Here is a 14,289-nt window from a genome sequence, read left to right as displayed (position 1 = left end):
CTTCCTTCCTTCCTTCCTTCCTTCCTTCCTTCCTTCCTTCCTTCCTTTTGTATTGATCATCATTTGATTCTTTTTGCCCTATAAATTAATTTTATATTTCTTCTGCCTTCTGTGGATTTTTTCCCTAGCTGCCCAGAAATAGGTGGGATATAACCAACCCATCATTTGAAATACAAGGAATATATTTGCTGTTTTCTTTCAGTTCCTTCTTTATTTAAAAACATATTTCTTAGGAAGAACGTGGAGTAGCATTAGCATTCATGCAATATGAAACAATTAGATGGAAATTCTGAATAGTAATTGGGAGAAGTAGTATCTGTGCTTATTACACATTCCCCTTAGAAAATACTGTGAAAAGTATGGTTTGCTGAATTTTAGAGACTCCATAATTACCATGTGATGTGAGTTGTTATGGTAACTGGGTTTTCCCCCCTCCTATTAAATAACAGAGTAAGTAAATGGTTGCTTGAGATGTGATTGAATTGTCGGCTTTCAAGCTAATGTTATCCTGATGGGGGAGGGGAGGAGAGATGGACTGAGAGCGAGAGGATGAGGGAGAGAAATTTTTAAATGCCCAGAAAGCACCCACAAAGAGATGAATGTCATTTTACTTTGAAAATTTGTCCTCTCCAAGCCCTCCCTCTTGTCCTTCAGTCACTATTAGTCAGGAGACAGGAATAACAAAATTATTTTTGTGTCACTAAGATTACTATTGACAGAAAATTGAAGGCTATTATATCTTACATATAAACAGTGGGACACTGAGTAGCTCTGGGTCTCTAACACTCAGTACAAATGGTTTTTCTTCTGGGAATGTGGGAGGAGTGTGTGTATGTCACAGACTGAATGTAGTAGCTCAGTGTTTGTGGGTCTGTGTATCAACTGATATTAAATACTTTTATTCTTTTGATAATAAATACATCTGGGGAGCACAGAAATGTCTTCCTTTGTGAAATTGGGGTTTTAAAGTCAATAGCAAGCTCTTAGTTTACCTATAAATGTGTACATGCTACTCTACCTTGTTTCATTCTACTTTGACCTTCTAACAACCTCACCAAAGGTTATTTTACTCGATGCATAGTATTTAATGAAAGTCTGTTAAAATGGATGTTTTCTTATAAATGAGTAATCATATTTGTTACGATCGCGTAAGAGACAGAAGACACTACCAAATTTCTGGTCAGTATATTCTGAACAGAAGTTCATAGGTGGCCAGGTAGTTCCTTCAAGTAAAACGCGTATCAGAGGAAACAAAATCTACTTTTTTATTTTTTCTTTCAGCATTTCCCTACATTTGTGAGTTGTGTTTCTAAGCGAGATACTTTCTTTTGAGCTACTATTTCAGGTATACTTGATTAGATCCTATAGGATACAAATAAAGTGTAGTGAGGAAACTTCAAAATATAAAACATATAACACCCACTTGAAAATACTGCTTTGTCACTCACTGTGGTTTTAGCTAGAATTAAACATTTCCTGGCCAGAACATTCTGGACATGCTTTTATCAAATTTCAAGTAACTGTGTCCTCAACAACTTGTGTTTGAGTTTAGCTGCATCTACTTAAAAAAGTTTTCTAACACTGTTTCTGGCGTGATTGAACGTTGAACATCGGAATTTTCTGTGATTGCTTGTTTATGATCGTGTAGTTTTCCCATGACAAAATTTTGTGTTAAAGCAAGTACTGTACCTTTAATTTGATTAAACTCAGCAGGTACTTAATTGAACGCTTACGTGCGGAACCAGTTATGGGTCCATGGGAGGGATTCTGAGATGAGTAGGACAGGACCTCTACCTTCAGGATTGTATGAGATTAGGGCACATACACAAATAATCACAGATGGAATTGGTTGAATGTTACAGGAGAGGTCTGTAGCGTCCTGGAAGTATAGAGGTGGAAGAAATTATTTCAGTAAGTAGAGATGAGAGGAAGACAGGGCATTCCAGGCAGTGAAAGTAGTGAGTGCAAAGGTCCTGTAGGGTATAGGACTGACTTGGGAATTGGTTTCTAACCCAATTCAGCCAGAATGAAGGTTAAATGAAAGAGAGGAGCAGGAAATCATCTGGGGAAATTGGTTGGGGATCTTGGCCAGCAGAGTTCTTACATGAGAACAAATTATTTCTTAAAGTAAATGGTGTGCTTTTGGTTCTAGAAGGCTTTGAACATAGTACAAAAGAGTTTGGACTTTATTCTTTAATGAACCATCAAAGGTTTTTGAAAAGAAGTTCTGAGTTAATGGAAGAGTAGCAGCACCATTTAGGATGTATTAGGAGGAGGAAAGATTTTAGGCTGTTAGGAGATCAGTTAGGGGCCTCAGTACTCTAGGCAGGAATTAGGACTAAGCCAGTGAGGAAGAAAGTATGAAAAAATAGAAGAAACATTTCAGAAGTGGAGTTGGCTGTTGAGTTGGGGGGCAAGAAAGAAGTCCAGGATAAATCAGAAGTTTCACACCTGGGTGACTGGGATATCGATGTGTGATATTGATAGAAACACAAAGAATGAGAGGAAGGGTAGATTTTCAATGCTGATGGCAAGTGTACAGAGTGTAATAGATAGTGGGAAGTGAGGGTTTGAGGAGCATTATAATCTGAAAGTAGTGACTTTCAAACTCTGTATTTTTAATTTTATATGTATCAGGGTATAATATACATGCAGTTGATTTCTCCTCTCAGTACTTAGTTCTATGAATTTTTATATGTGAGCACATTCATGTAACCCGTACCCCAGTCAAGATAAGAACAGTTCTGTTGCCCTAAAAATTCCCCCATGCTCCTTTGTAGTCAGTCCCTTTCCTTTCCCCCTTCTTCTGAAACCACTGATCTAGTTTATGTCCTTCTAGTTAAAATCATGTTTTCAAGAGTCCTGGGGACCACCACAAATAGGGGCGGATGATCAAGCGGGCTGACTACCAAGCCCCCAGCCCTCGTCCTCACTTCATCTAGACAAGTTTTGCCTGTTTTCTGTTTTATATATTGGGATTTCACTTAACATTTGGGGTGGGTGGAAAAATTAAATAGCTAAATATTCAAAAACTGTATTCTGCAGTGTTGCTGACACTCTGAACCACCGTTCTCTCTTATCCCGATTATTGCCATAGCCTGTGAGTAGGTGTCCCTGCTCTGACCTTTGCCCCCTATAGTCTCTTCTCAACATAGCAGTCAGTATGATCCTTTTATGCTATAGATTAGATTATGTCTTTCTTCTCAAAACCTTATAATGGCTCCCTCTTTACTAAGAATAAAGACAAGTCCTTGAGGGGTGCTTGGGTGGCTCAGTCAGTTAAGCATCTGACTCGTGATTTCAGCTCCAGTCATGATCTCAGGGTTGTGAGATTGAGCCCCATGTTGGGCCTTGTGCTGGGCATGGATCCTGCTTAAGATTCTCTCCTTTTACTTCTGCCCCTTGCCCTCTGTACCCACGCGTACTCTCTCTCTCAAAAAAAAAAAAAAAAAAAAAGTCCTGAAAAGTGACCTAGAAGTCCCTTCCCTGTGTTCTCTGACTGCCCTGTTAATTTGCCGCACTTCTCTCTTGCTCACTCTGTCCATGCTCGTTGGTTTTAGTTGGTTACCTCAAATAGGTTAACCACCCGTGTCTCCACCTTGTCTGTGTGTGTGTTTTTTTTTTTTTTTTAAAGATTTTTATTTATTTATTCATGAGAGACACAGAGAGAGAGAGGCAGAGGGGGGAGAAGCAGGCTCCCAAGGAGCAGGGAGCCCGATGCGGAACTCAATCCCAGAACCCTGGGATCATGACCTGAGCCGAAGGCAGACGCCCAACCATCTGAGCCACCCAGGCGCCCTGTGTGTGTTTTTTAACTGAGGTAAAATTCGCATAACATAAAATTCACCCTTTTCAAGCTTAAAGCATACAATTCAGTGGTATTTAGCGTATTCACAGTGTGCAAACCGTCACCTTTATCTAGTTCCAGAACACTTTCATCACCCTCCAGTGAGACCACGTGTATGTTAAACAATCACTTGCCATTTCCCCCTTCCTTCTTCCCTTCCCCTCCCCCCCCCCGCCCCCGACAATCACATCTATGGATTTACCTATTCTGGAAATTTCAGATAAATAGAATCATCTAATAGGTACCTTTCTGTCTGGCTTCTTTCTCTTTCACATAAATGTTTTCACAGTTCATCTACATCTGTAGATGTGCATCTGTATGCCATTCCTTTTTATGGTTGAATAATATTCCATTGTAGATATATTTTGTTCATTCATTCATTGCTCACGTGGGTTATTTCCATCTTTTGGCTATTGTGAAAATGCTGCTTTGAGCATTCATGTACAGTGTTGTTGTATATGGTTTTGATTCTTTTGGGTATGTACGTAAAATTGGAATTGCTGGGTCATAGGCTAATTCTGTGTTTGGCTTTTTGAGGAATGACCAAAGCGTATTCCATAGTAGCTGACCTGTTTTCCATTTCCACCAGCACTTATCTGGGTTGTTATATCTTCATCGCATTCCAGTCTTTATTCAGGCTTCACCTTCTCAATGAGGTCTACCCTGACTGCCCTATTGAGTCCTGTAAAGTGTCCCTGTCCCTATCCTCCCCTCATTGTCCTCCCCCCCATTCCCTACTCGTGTATATTTCTCTAAAATGGTCTCTTTTTTACGCACATGTGTAATGTTTCATGATACTTACTCCCTCTTATACCTAGAAACGCTTACTCTTCTCCAGATCATAGAACCTGCTCATGCCAACAGTCCCTCAGACACCCGTAATTGCAAGGGTATGTGTGGATGAAGCAAAACTACATTCCACATCCATGAAAACTTGCTGCACAGTAGTTGAGAACCCTCATCCGCTGAGTAACAGGGTTACAAGTTCATGATTTGCAGTTATTTTGTTGATTGGATTTCCTTCAAAGACTTCTCAGAGTTTGGCAAATTATACATAATTTTCATGCTTTAAAAATGCTTACTGTATTTTTCAGCCTAGCAACATTAACCTGTATGGGTGGCTGTATATTGAATTAGAATAGCGTCCTAAAAAGTGTTTTTGTTAAAAATGGTCAAGGATGTCTCTTGCTGTGTAACCCAACTGGAGTGTAAGGGCATGACTGATTTCAAGCTGTTTCCCTAAGTTTCTCTTCAGTACAGGAAAGAGCAAGAGAGTGCATTTTTAAGGAGATTTATTCACAGCTAACTCCATAGAACACTGAGACTAGGTATAATCTCATAAACCATGAGGAGTTCAGGCTGGTGTGTAGGCTCAGGAGTTGGGCTGGGGGCGCCTGGGTGGCTCAGTTGGTTAAGCGACTGCCTTCAGCTCAGGTCATGATCCTGGAGTCCCGGGATCGAGTCCCGCATCGGGCTCCCTGCTCGGCAGGGAGTCTGCTTCTCCCTCTGACCCTCCCCCCTCTCATGTGCTTTCTCTCTCTCAAATAAATAAATAAATAAAATCTTAAAAAATAAAAATAAAAATAAAAATGAATTCAAGTATTTATGTAATTCATAGTTTATTTAAAATTAATTTTTCTGGGGGCGCCTGGGTGGCTCAGTTGGTTGAGCGACTGCCTTTGGCTCAGGTCATGATCCTGGAGTCCCGGGATCGAGTCCCGCATCGGGCTCCCTGCTCGGCGGGAAGCCTGCTTCTCCCTCTGCCCCTCCCCCCTCTCATGTGCTCTCTCTCATTCTCTCTCTCTCTCAAATAAATAAATAAAATCTTAAAAAAAAAAAAAGAGTTGGGCTGGGTCCCCGCTCCCACCTTCAGATGTGGTTGGAGTGGCAGCGGGAGGATTAGCTTTAACCTTCAGTTTATAACCTCCTTTCAAATAGATTTCCGGGCATAAATGCTTTTGTTCTTAGAAGCTCAACGTTTGATTTGCTCATTTTCCTTTACATTTTTTTCCATAATACTTTCTTTTTTTTTTTTAACTCAGGTTGAAGTGGTAATTGCCACTGTTGTCCTTCCAAAAACATTCAGTGCTCTTTTTAGACTGAGACTGTGGATATTCTCAGTAGTGCAGTGATATCCATGGATTATCTGTCAGGAAAATATTGAAGTATTTTGAGGGTGTGAAGTAAGAGAGGAAAGTTGGTTGTGGTGTTTGAGTGTTCTTTCTGTTAAATCCGGGTCTCAAAATAGGATTTTTTTTTAAGAGGGGAAGGGCAGAGGGAGGGGGACCGAGAGAATCATAAGCAGGCTCCACACCCAGTGCGGAGCCGGACGCGGGGCTCCATCTCAGGACCCTGAGATCATGACTGGAGCCAAAGTCAAGAGTCAGATGCTCAACTGACTGAGTCACCCAGGAGCCCCAAATTGGACTTGAGAGTTAATGTATTTTATGAAACAGAAATAGAATTGATAGGAAACTGCCCCACATTTTGGAAACAGAGAGCAGGGCCGAAGGCCGATTAATGCTTCTCCAGCTGGAAATGTGGCCTCGGTTGTAGTGTGCTTCCCAGATAATGAGAGAGGAAACAGGAACTGGTGGGCCTGTTCCTTCAAGGATTTTTGTTGACCTATTGACAAGGCTCTCCCTACCCTACTCGATACAGTGAGTACTTAATCAGAAAAAGAAGAAACCTGTCCTTAACGATTTTTTTAAAGTTCATTTCATGGTACGTGTATCTTTTTCAGACTCTCCGAGTATCGAGGGTTTTTTTTTTTTTTTTTTTTGAGAAAAGCAGTGCTAGGATGAGAAGTGATAGATAGCAGACAGAATTAACTTTCTTTGTTCTTTTTATTCCCATAGGTTCCTCCTAATTTTGCCTGATAATCTATTTATGCTCCTTTCTGACTCTCCCACTGGAAAGCTCTTTGCAGACACACACTGATTGATAATCCTCATAACCTTTCATAGTACCTTATGTGTGGTAGACCTGCACGAGGACTAGGATTACAGAAAATTCCAGAGGTCCTGGGAAGCAGCTGCATTCAGAGCGGGCTGTTCTCTTCCCTCTCACCAAGCCCTTGAGAAAATTAATTCCCATAGTACAGTAAGATCTCCTTACACACCCTAGTTATCATGATTCTGGGGTCATTATATAGAAATTTGTCTTTTTGGCTGTTTGTTTTTTGTTTTTGTGTGCGTAGGACCCCAACTACAGTTTTAGTTGTTTGGGTTTAGATGAGATGAGTTACAGGAAATGTGAAATGTGATGCACTGTGACTGTTTTTCGTGAGCGATCTTTCTTTAACAGAAGCAGACCTTGGGAAGATTTGTTGCAAGATAGCCTCATACTAATAGGTAGAAACAGAAATGACTATGAAAACCAGATGTTTTGTCTGGGCCTCTCTTCAGAAACAGGGCTTCAGCGTCGGCATAGATCATTTTTCTCTTGTTTACCCACACTGATTAAAGGGCATTTATCTAGTGGTGTGCACTCATTTGCATCTCTGGCCCTCATGGTTTCTACACAATGTGATATTTCTGTTGGCAATTGAAGTTTATTACTTCAAAAATTGTCATCATGGAAATCCATGATGTGAGCAGTTATTTATTTTTATTTAAAATGACTAGGAGCATTTGCTAGACAATACCTAGTTTCCTGACATTGGCAAGAGGCTTTACAGAGTTGGCCCCTCATTTTCAGAGATACATTTGTATTACACATACATCTTAACTTGTGATTACTGTAGAATTCTATTTGCTTTAATTTAGAAAATTCCAGGCTTATTTTATTTTGTCTTGACGCGACTCTAAACTCTTCTCCTTTGAAAATAGCTGGAAGATCTTATTTGTGGTTCCGATCCTAGACTGATTTGGTTTGTTTTAGAATCTAAATCATTTAAATGAAGGGAAGGGGGGAAGGAATTCTATTCTGTTTTAATACCACAGAGTCTAACTTATGTTGTGGTCCGTTTTCCCCACAGGTTCACATCCAGCTTTCCGAGTGGCACCGGGCAATCTTTCTGCCACCGGCCTGGCTTGCATATATGAGTCGAGCTTATCATGCCATTTTACAGGTAACGAAACCATAGGATCGGGTGCTGTAGGGGAGTGTCTCCTTCGGATCTCAAATTTTACCGCACATGTGGATTTAATATAAAAGCCCTTAGGAAAATAGCACTATCAAAAATGCAGTGCTTGGGGCACCTGGGTGGCTTAGTCAGTTAAGCGTCTGCCTTCAGCTCAGGTCACGATCCCAGTGTCCTGGGATCGAGTCCCGCATCGGGCTCCCTGCTCAGCGGGGAGCCTGCTTCTCCCTCTGCCTGCCGCTTCCCCTGCCTGTGCTCTCTCTCTCTCTCTCTCTCTCTCTCTCCCCTCTCTCTCTGACAAATAAATAAATAAGTAAAATCTTTTAAAAAGATTTTAATCTTTTTAAGCCAATAAGATGGCTTATTTTTGCTCATAAAAGACTGTGAGTTGCGCACATAACTGCGCTTACATTTTCGATGTCCTCCATCTGTGGCCAGTCCAGAGCCCCCTCTTGGGTGCTGTTCTACACCCCACTGCTTTCTGAGACCTCCTAGATGTCCCAGGTGTCCTGTGGCTGTCCCACAGCGCCCTGACATACGCACATCCCAGACTGAGCTCACCGTCTGCCCCCACACCTGCGCCTCCTCAGGCTGCACCTGTTTACAGCTTCAGCCTTATTATCTCTTAATCCTTCTCTGGAATTGTACGTTTCAGTCTTGCTAAATCTCTCTGTTGTCAAACTCAGCACGTCTTCCCTAACCTCTCGACTTTTTATACACCGTTCCTTCTGCCGTAGGCACTGCCATTCTGTCTTTGCCCACCTGATTTCTGCCGGGTTTTTTAGAGTGTTTTATCTGGGAAGGCACCTACCTGTGGGGCCCACCCCCCAAAACTGAATTATATGCCCCTCTTTTGTGCTTTCTTAGAATCCCTGCTTCCCTACCACCCCCACCCCCCGGCTTTTTTTAAGATTTTATTTTATTTTCAAATTTTTTTTAGTAATCTCTGCACCCAACGTGGGGCTGGAACTCACAACCCCAAGATCAAGAGTCATGCCCTCTGCTGACTGAGCCAGTCAAGCATTCCCCATGCTTCCTGTTTTGAAGCCCTTATCACCTTAGATATTTGTCTGGGGCCCTTTGGTTGTCTCTGCTCCTTAAAGCTAAGAGCTGTGTTTTCTTCCCTGCTGTCGCTCTAGAACGTGGCATAGTGTCTAAAACATAGTAGGTGCTCCGTAAATAAATGAATTATACTCAATTTGACTTCATTTAATCCAGTAATACTAAAAGTCGTAGTTGGTGGGTTTTGAAATTAGAAAATTTGGGGTCAGTGTGGGAATATACAAACAGTTAACAATATAAGGAAATGACTAACCAACCTTTGTTCCAAGCTTAAAATTCATTTTTAAGGATGATAAAAAAAATCTGATGGTGCTTAAGTTTTAATTTATGGCCCAGAATAGGATTTCCATGGAATCTCAGGAAGTGTGGTGTTATGGTTACAGGTAACAGCTGTCCTAAAAGACGGAACGGGAAGGAGGAGTGGGTGGGGGGGAGCTGGGGGTTCGGGAAGGAATGACTAAGCATCTTAGCATTGGTGTTCTCGTCTGAAAACTTTGTTGCAGCATATTTTATTGAGTCTAGCATTTATAAAGCAGTGATGCATCTTTGGAGGTTCTGACTCATTGGAACTGAGTAGGGGACCGGAACTTCCATGTTTACCAAGCTGTGAGGTCATTTTAACATAGTCTGTCAACTACACCACCACATTTTTTTTTTTTTTTTAGATTTTATTTATTTATCTGAGAGAGAGAATGGGAGACAGAGAGCATGAGAGGGAAGAGGGTCAGAGGGATAAGCAGACCCCCCGCTGAGCAGGGAGCCAGATGTGGGACCCGATCCCGGGACTCCAGGATCATGACCTGAGCCGAAGGCAGTCGCTCAACCAACTGAGCCACCCAGGCGCCCAGCACCACCACATTTTAGATGGCTCCCCAAACTACACTGGAATTCACATCTTAAAGATGTCCTTCTAGAACCTTTGTTCCCTTTGGCTCACCTTTATGCGTTTTGTTCTAGGTGGCATCTGGGCACTCGGTTTTGAACAGGTGCGTGAGTGAAGGAATATGTATTACTCATACACACCCTTAACCAATTACAGTTTTTAGTCAAGAAGAGTGAGATTGCAAGTCAGAGTATGCATTTTTTCTCACATCTGTTTGACTGGATGTGGTTTTGCAGTCCTTCAGCAAATATTTATGGACCACCTTTCACTGGCCAGGCCCTGTGCCAGGTGTGTGGGATGCGGAAGGAGAATAAAGCACTCCTTCCTCTCTGTGAGCTCCCGGTCCAGTGCGGGAGACTGACATGTCCACCAGCAATTTTAAAACAACCTCTTTTGGGCTTTAATAGAGGATGTACAAAGTACTTTGGGTGCCTGGAGAAAGAAGGCAAGAATAACTCCTCCTCCTGCAGCATGAACTGAGAATTTTATTTAGCTCCTAACATAAGGAGGCTAAACCGAACAGGATGATGGTATAACTCATGCAGGTGACTTGCAATCGGTTAAAAAAAAAACAAACCTCCAGTTATTTTTTTATAATAAGAGCTACCATTATTGAACAACTAGTGTGTGTCCAACACTTACCATGTATTATATCAATGAATCTTTACGGAAACCCTTTGAAGTGAGTGTTGTTAACCGCAACCTATGATGGGATTCCAGATGCAAAAGCGGGGTTAGCTAGGAAAGCAAAGCAACAGTGCAAAACCCAATAGTCACAATTGTTGGGCTCCTGGGAAGGAACGGGGAGTTCCTCTGCTTTGTCTGTCTGCAGAGCCTCAGCCTTTTCCAGTGCGGCACACACTTTCCCTGGCACTATCATGAGTCATAAAAACAAATAATGCAAATTGGTTTACTTTTTTAAAGGCTAGATCTATTTACGAAAAGCCAGCTGAGTATTTTGACTAATGTAGGTCAGTTACTCTGCCTTTCTACTGTTGTAGATGCTAATGTGCCTCTTTGCTTATTTATCATTTAAAACCCTTTTTACTTTGGATCTCTCCATTCCACTGAGAATTGGTGACAGTAGAAAGGAAACTCAGAGTATAGACTCTAAGAAGATTTTTGGTATCATTTAAAAGTACAGGAAAGCCTTTTGGGGACTCACTATTTGAAAGCACACACTGATGCATTTTAATTGAGTTTTTTAAAATGAGCCCACACACTTAAACCGAATTTATGGTCTCTTAGAAGAATTAGAGCAACTGCCAGACTCCTTGTCTATATCAAGACTTTCTGTCCTGGAGGATCCTTCGTCTATACAAGAGTTACAGTTACTTCCATCTGGTGCTAGACATATTTTGTAGCATTAAACCAGAGGATCATTTAGAGGAGGCATGTTTTATTCAGTTAAGCCTAGGAGACATGTGGAAAGATACACGTTGCATTATTTCCTGGAGGTTGATTATGATGTGAATAAGTCTGAGATCTGACCAGGACCAGTGGCTTTAGCTTGGGCATCTGCTTCCAGCCGTATCTAATTTTTCCACAAGAACGTCAGAATTTGGATTTTAGGCGTATCAATGTGCTTGACATGGGGAGGTATTTGGCTTTCTTCCCGTTAAGATGGAAAAACGCAGATAGATACCAGTTGATTGACAGTTCAGTCAATCTTTGCTTCAGTGCCCGTGTGGGATGCCGAGTTGGTTAAGGCCTCCAGACTTTGTGGAAAGCGCTCTTGTGAATATGACCTCAACCTGGAGAGAGGACTTAGAAAGCAGGTTGACTGCAGACATTTGCTTCCTGAGTGGGTCAGCTGGCTGTAAAATAATCTGAAATCAAAACCAGGGGCAAGAATTGCAACCCCAGTAGATTTCTCTCTGATCGTTTGTAGGAGTAGTTTGCTCTTAACGTCTACACCTTTGGAGCTAGGTGAAATTGCTCACTATAATCAGCAAGCTCTTGGTTATATAGACTGGAGATTAAAGAAAAGAAAGGTAAGAAGGATAGGAATAATTGGAAATATGAATTATTGGAATTATTGGAATATTAGTCCAATAAATAATTGGAATCTACAGGCAATCCAAAAATCTCAATTCAGGTGATCATTTCAGCCTTTTTCCTCCCGGTGAGTGCTGTCCCCCCCTTAATCACAGAAGCCAAGGTGACAGAGATGGGGGCCACCATGACCAACACACAGAGACTCTGGGGGCACAGTGGGTCTGAATAAATAGCCTCACACGGACTGGGTAGAAAGGGGGAGGGAGACATTCCAGAAGAGGGGATTGAGAGGAGCAAGAGATTTTGGAAGAAGAAATAAGAAATTTACTTAGTTATGTCGATGGTTGTAGTGGGTTATGGCTATAGGAGAGATTAGGAACGTAGGCCTTCTCAATAGGCTGCACGTATACTGAGCTCTTTTTGTTTTTTGGTTTATTTCTAAGCAGATTTTGAACCTTTTCATTTCCTCCTGCTTATCCTTTTTGGAAAAAACATTATGGCAAGTAAATGTTCCTAGGAGTAAAGAGGCCTACTTTAAGAAGCATAACTAATAGGGATAGGCAAGAAATATTATTTTCTCGTTTGTCTATCCCCCTGGGAGGTCAGTATCAGTAGTAATAAGTATTAATATTAATGTCTTGCCAGTTTGTTCACCTCTGATACCTTGCTCCGGGAGACAGAGGGGAGAATGAAAGAGTAGGATTCTTTTTTTTTTCTTCCCTTTTTTTTCCCCCAAAGATTTTATTGATTTATTTGACAGAGAGAGACACAGTGAGAGAGGGAACACAAGCAGGGGGAGAGAGAGAGGGAGAAGCAGGCTTCCCGCGGAGCAGGGAGCCTGATGCGGGGCTTGATCCCAGGACCCTGGGATCATGACCTGAGCTGAAGGCAGACACCTAACGACTGAGCCACCCAAGCGCCCCAGGATTCTATCTTTGAAAACACGGAGATGGGGACGGATATAAGTGAAGTAAATGGAAATTCTGAAGGATGCCCATCAAATCTCAGAATGCCTGAGCTGGTTAGCCCCAGGGCACTGTGGGCTGGAAGTTGCACTAAGTACAAGGACCCCTTAGACTGATGGACTGTCTTTGCCTTCAGTGGGCTCGCAGGCTGGTGGTAACTGAGGGTTTATAGATATTCATGAGAGATCATTTCATAAGAAGATAATAAAGTGAGGTGGGATTTTTGTTGTTGTTGTTATGAACAATAAACCTGGTATGGTAGCTATTTGTTATCAGCCACCATACTAAATAGACACTTCTCCACATGATTTAGCATGGAGCTCTAATGCCGTGAGATAGTTGTTAGCTGCATTTTACAAATGAGGAAGTTGAAGTATAGAGAGACGATGTAACTTGTCCGAATTTACACGGCAAGTCAATGGAAATGGCTTTAGATCAAGGCATTCTGATTCCAGAGCCCACATCCTTAACCCAGCAAACTGTATTGCTTCCCTCTCTACAGTTTATATGGAGATATAATTTTCTCCTGTGGAACATACCTTGGGACTCTACTTTTCATTTTGTTTTATTATTATTATTATTATTATTTTGTTTGTTTAAAATATTTTTTTTTTAAAGATTTTATTTATTTATTTGAGACAGAGAGAATGAGATACAGAGAGCATGAGAGGGTCAGAGGGAGAAGCAGACTCCCTGCTGAGCAGGGAGCCCGATGCGGGACTCGATCCCAGGACTCCAGGATCATGACCTGAGCCGAAGGCAGTCGCTTAACCAACTGAGCCACCCAGGCACCCTTATTATTATTTTTTAAGTAAGTTCTACACCCAGAATGGGGCTTGAACTCACAACCCTGAGATAGAGAGCGTATGCTCTACTGACTGAGCCAGCCAGGCGCCCCCATATCTTAGAACTCTAAAATCAGTAGAAAAAGACAACCAGTAGAAAAATGGACCCACGGGGGCAGCTGGGTGGCATAGTGGATTGAGCGTTGGATTCTTGGTTTCAGCTCAGGTCTTGATCCCAGGGTCATGGGATGGAGCCTCATGTCAGGCTGTGCGCTCAGCACAGAGTCTGAATTTCTTTCTCCCTCTCCCTCTGCTGCTCCTCCCGGTTCTCTCTCTCTCAAATAAATAAATATTTAAACAGAAAAAAAGAAAAGAAAAATGGACACAGTAGGAAATCTAAGTCAATAAACATTTGAAAATATTTTCAATCTCACTGATAAACAGTGAAATGAACGTTAAAGCCATAATAAACACTTTTTCACATTTGCCAGAATAGTAGAAATTCATAGCCTGACAACTCCAAATGTTGATGAGAATGTGGAGTAGCTAGAACTTTTATTTTCACTGCTAGTGAGAACATAAGCTGCACAACCACTTCTGAAAATGGTGTGGTATCACTCAGTAACACAATACACAGTAAGTTCGGCCACCTGGGTGGCTCAGTC

General features: G+C 41.7%; 1 protein-coding gene across 4 annotated transcripts in view; it reads left to right on the top strand.

Moving 5' to 3' along the window:
* The window catches only part of FOCAD (focadhesin), a 310,037-nt gene that overhangs the window by 215,997 nt on the left and 79,751 nt on the right, over nt 1–14,289 (top strand). For all 4 annotated transcript variants that reach the window (XM_034987916.1, XM_034987918.1, XM_034987917.1 and 1 more), the window contains one exon: nt 7,827–7,919. In XM_034987916.1, coding sequence (XP_034843807.1) covers nt 7,827–7,919 — 93 coding nt within the window. The remainder of the gene's footprint in view (nt 1–7,826; nt 7,920–14,289) is intronic.

Source organism: Mirounga leonina, unplaced genomic scaffold (assembly GCF_011800145.1).
Source record: "Mirounga leonina isolate KUSES-001 unplaced genomic scaffold, KU_Mleo_1.0 Mir_447, whole genome shotgun sequence".
NCBI lineage: Eukaryota > Metazoa > Chordata > Mammalia > Carnivora > Phocidae > Mirounga > Mirounga leonina.
The sequence above is the reverse complement of the archived record's forward strand: the minus strand, read 5'-3'. Positions and strand labels throughout refer to the sequence as shown.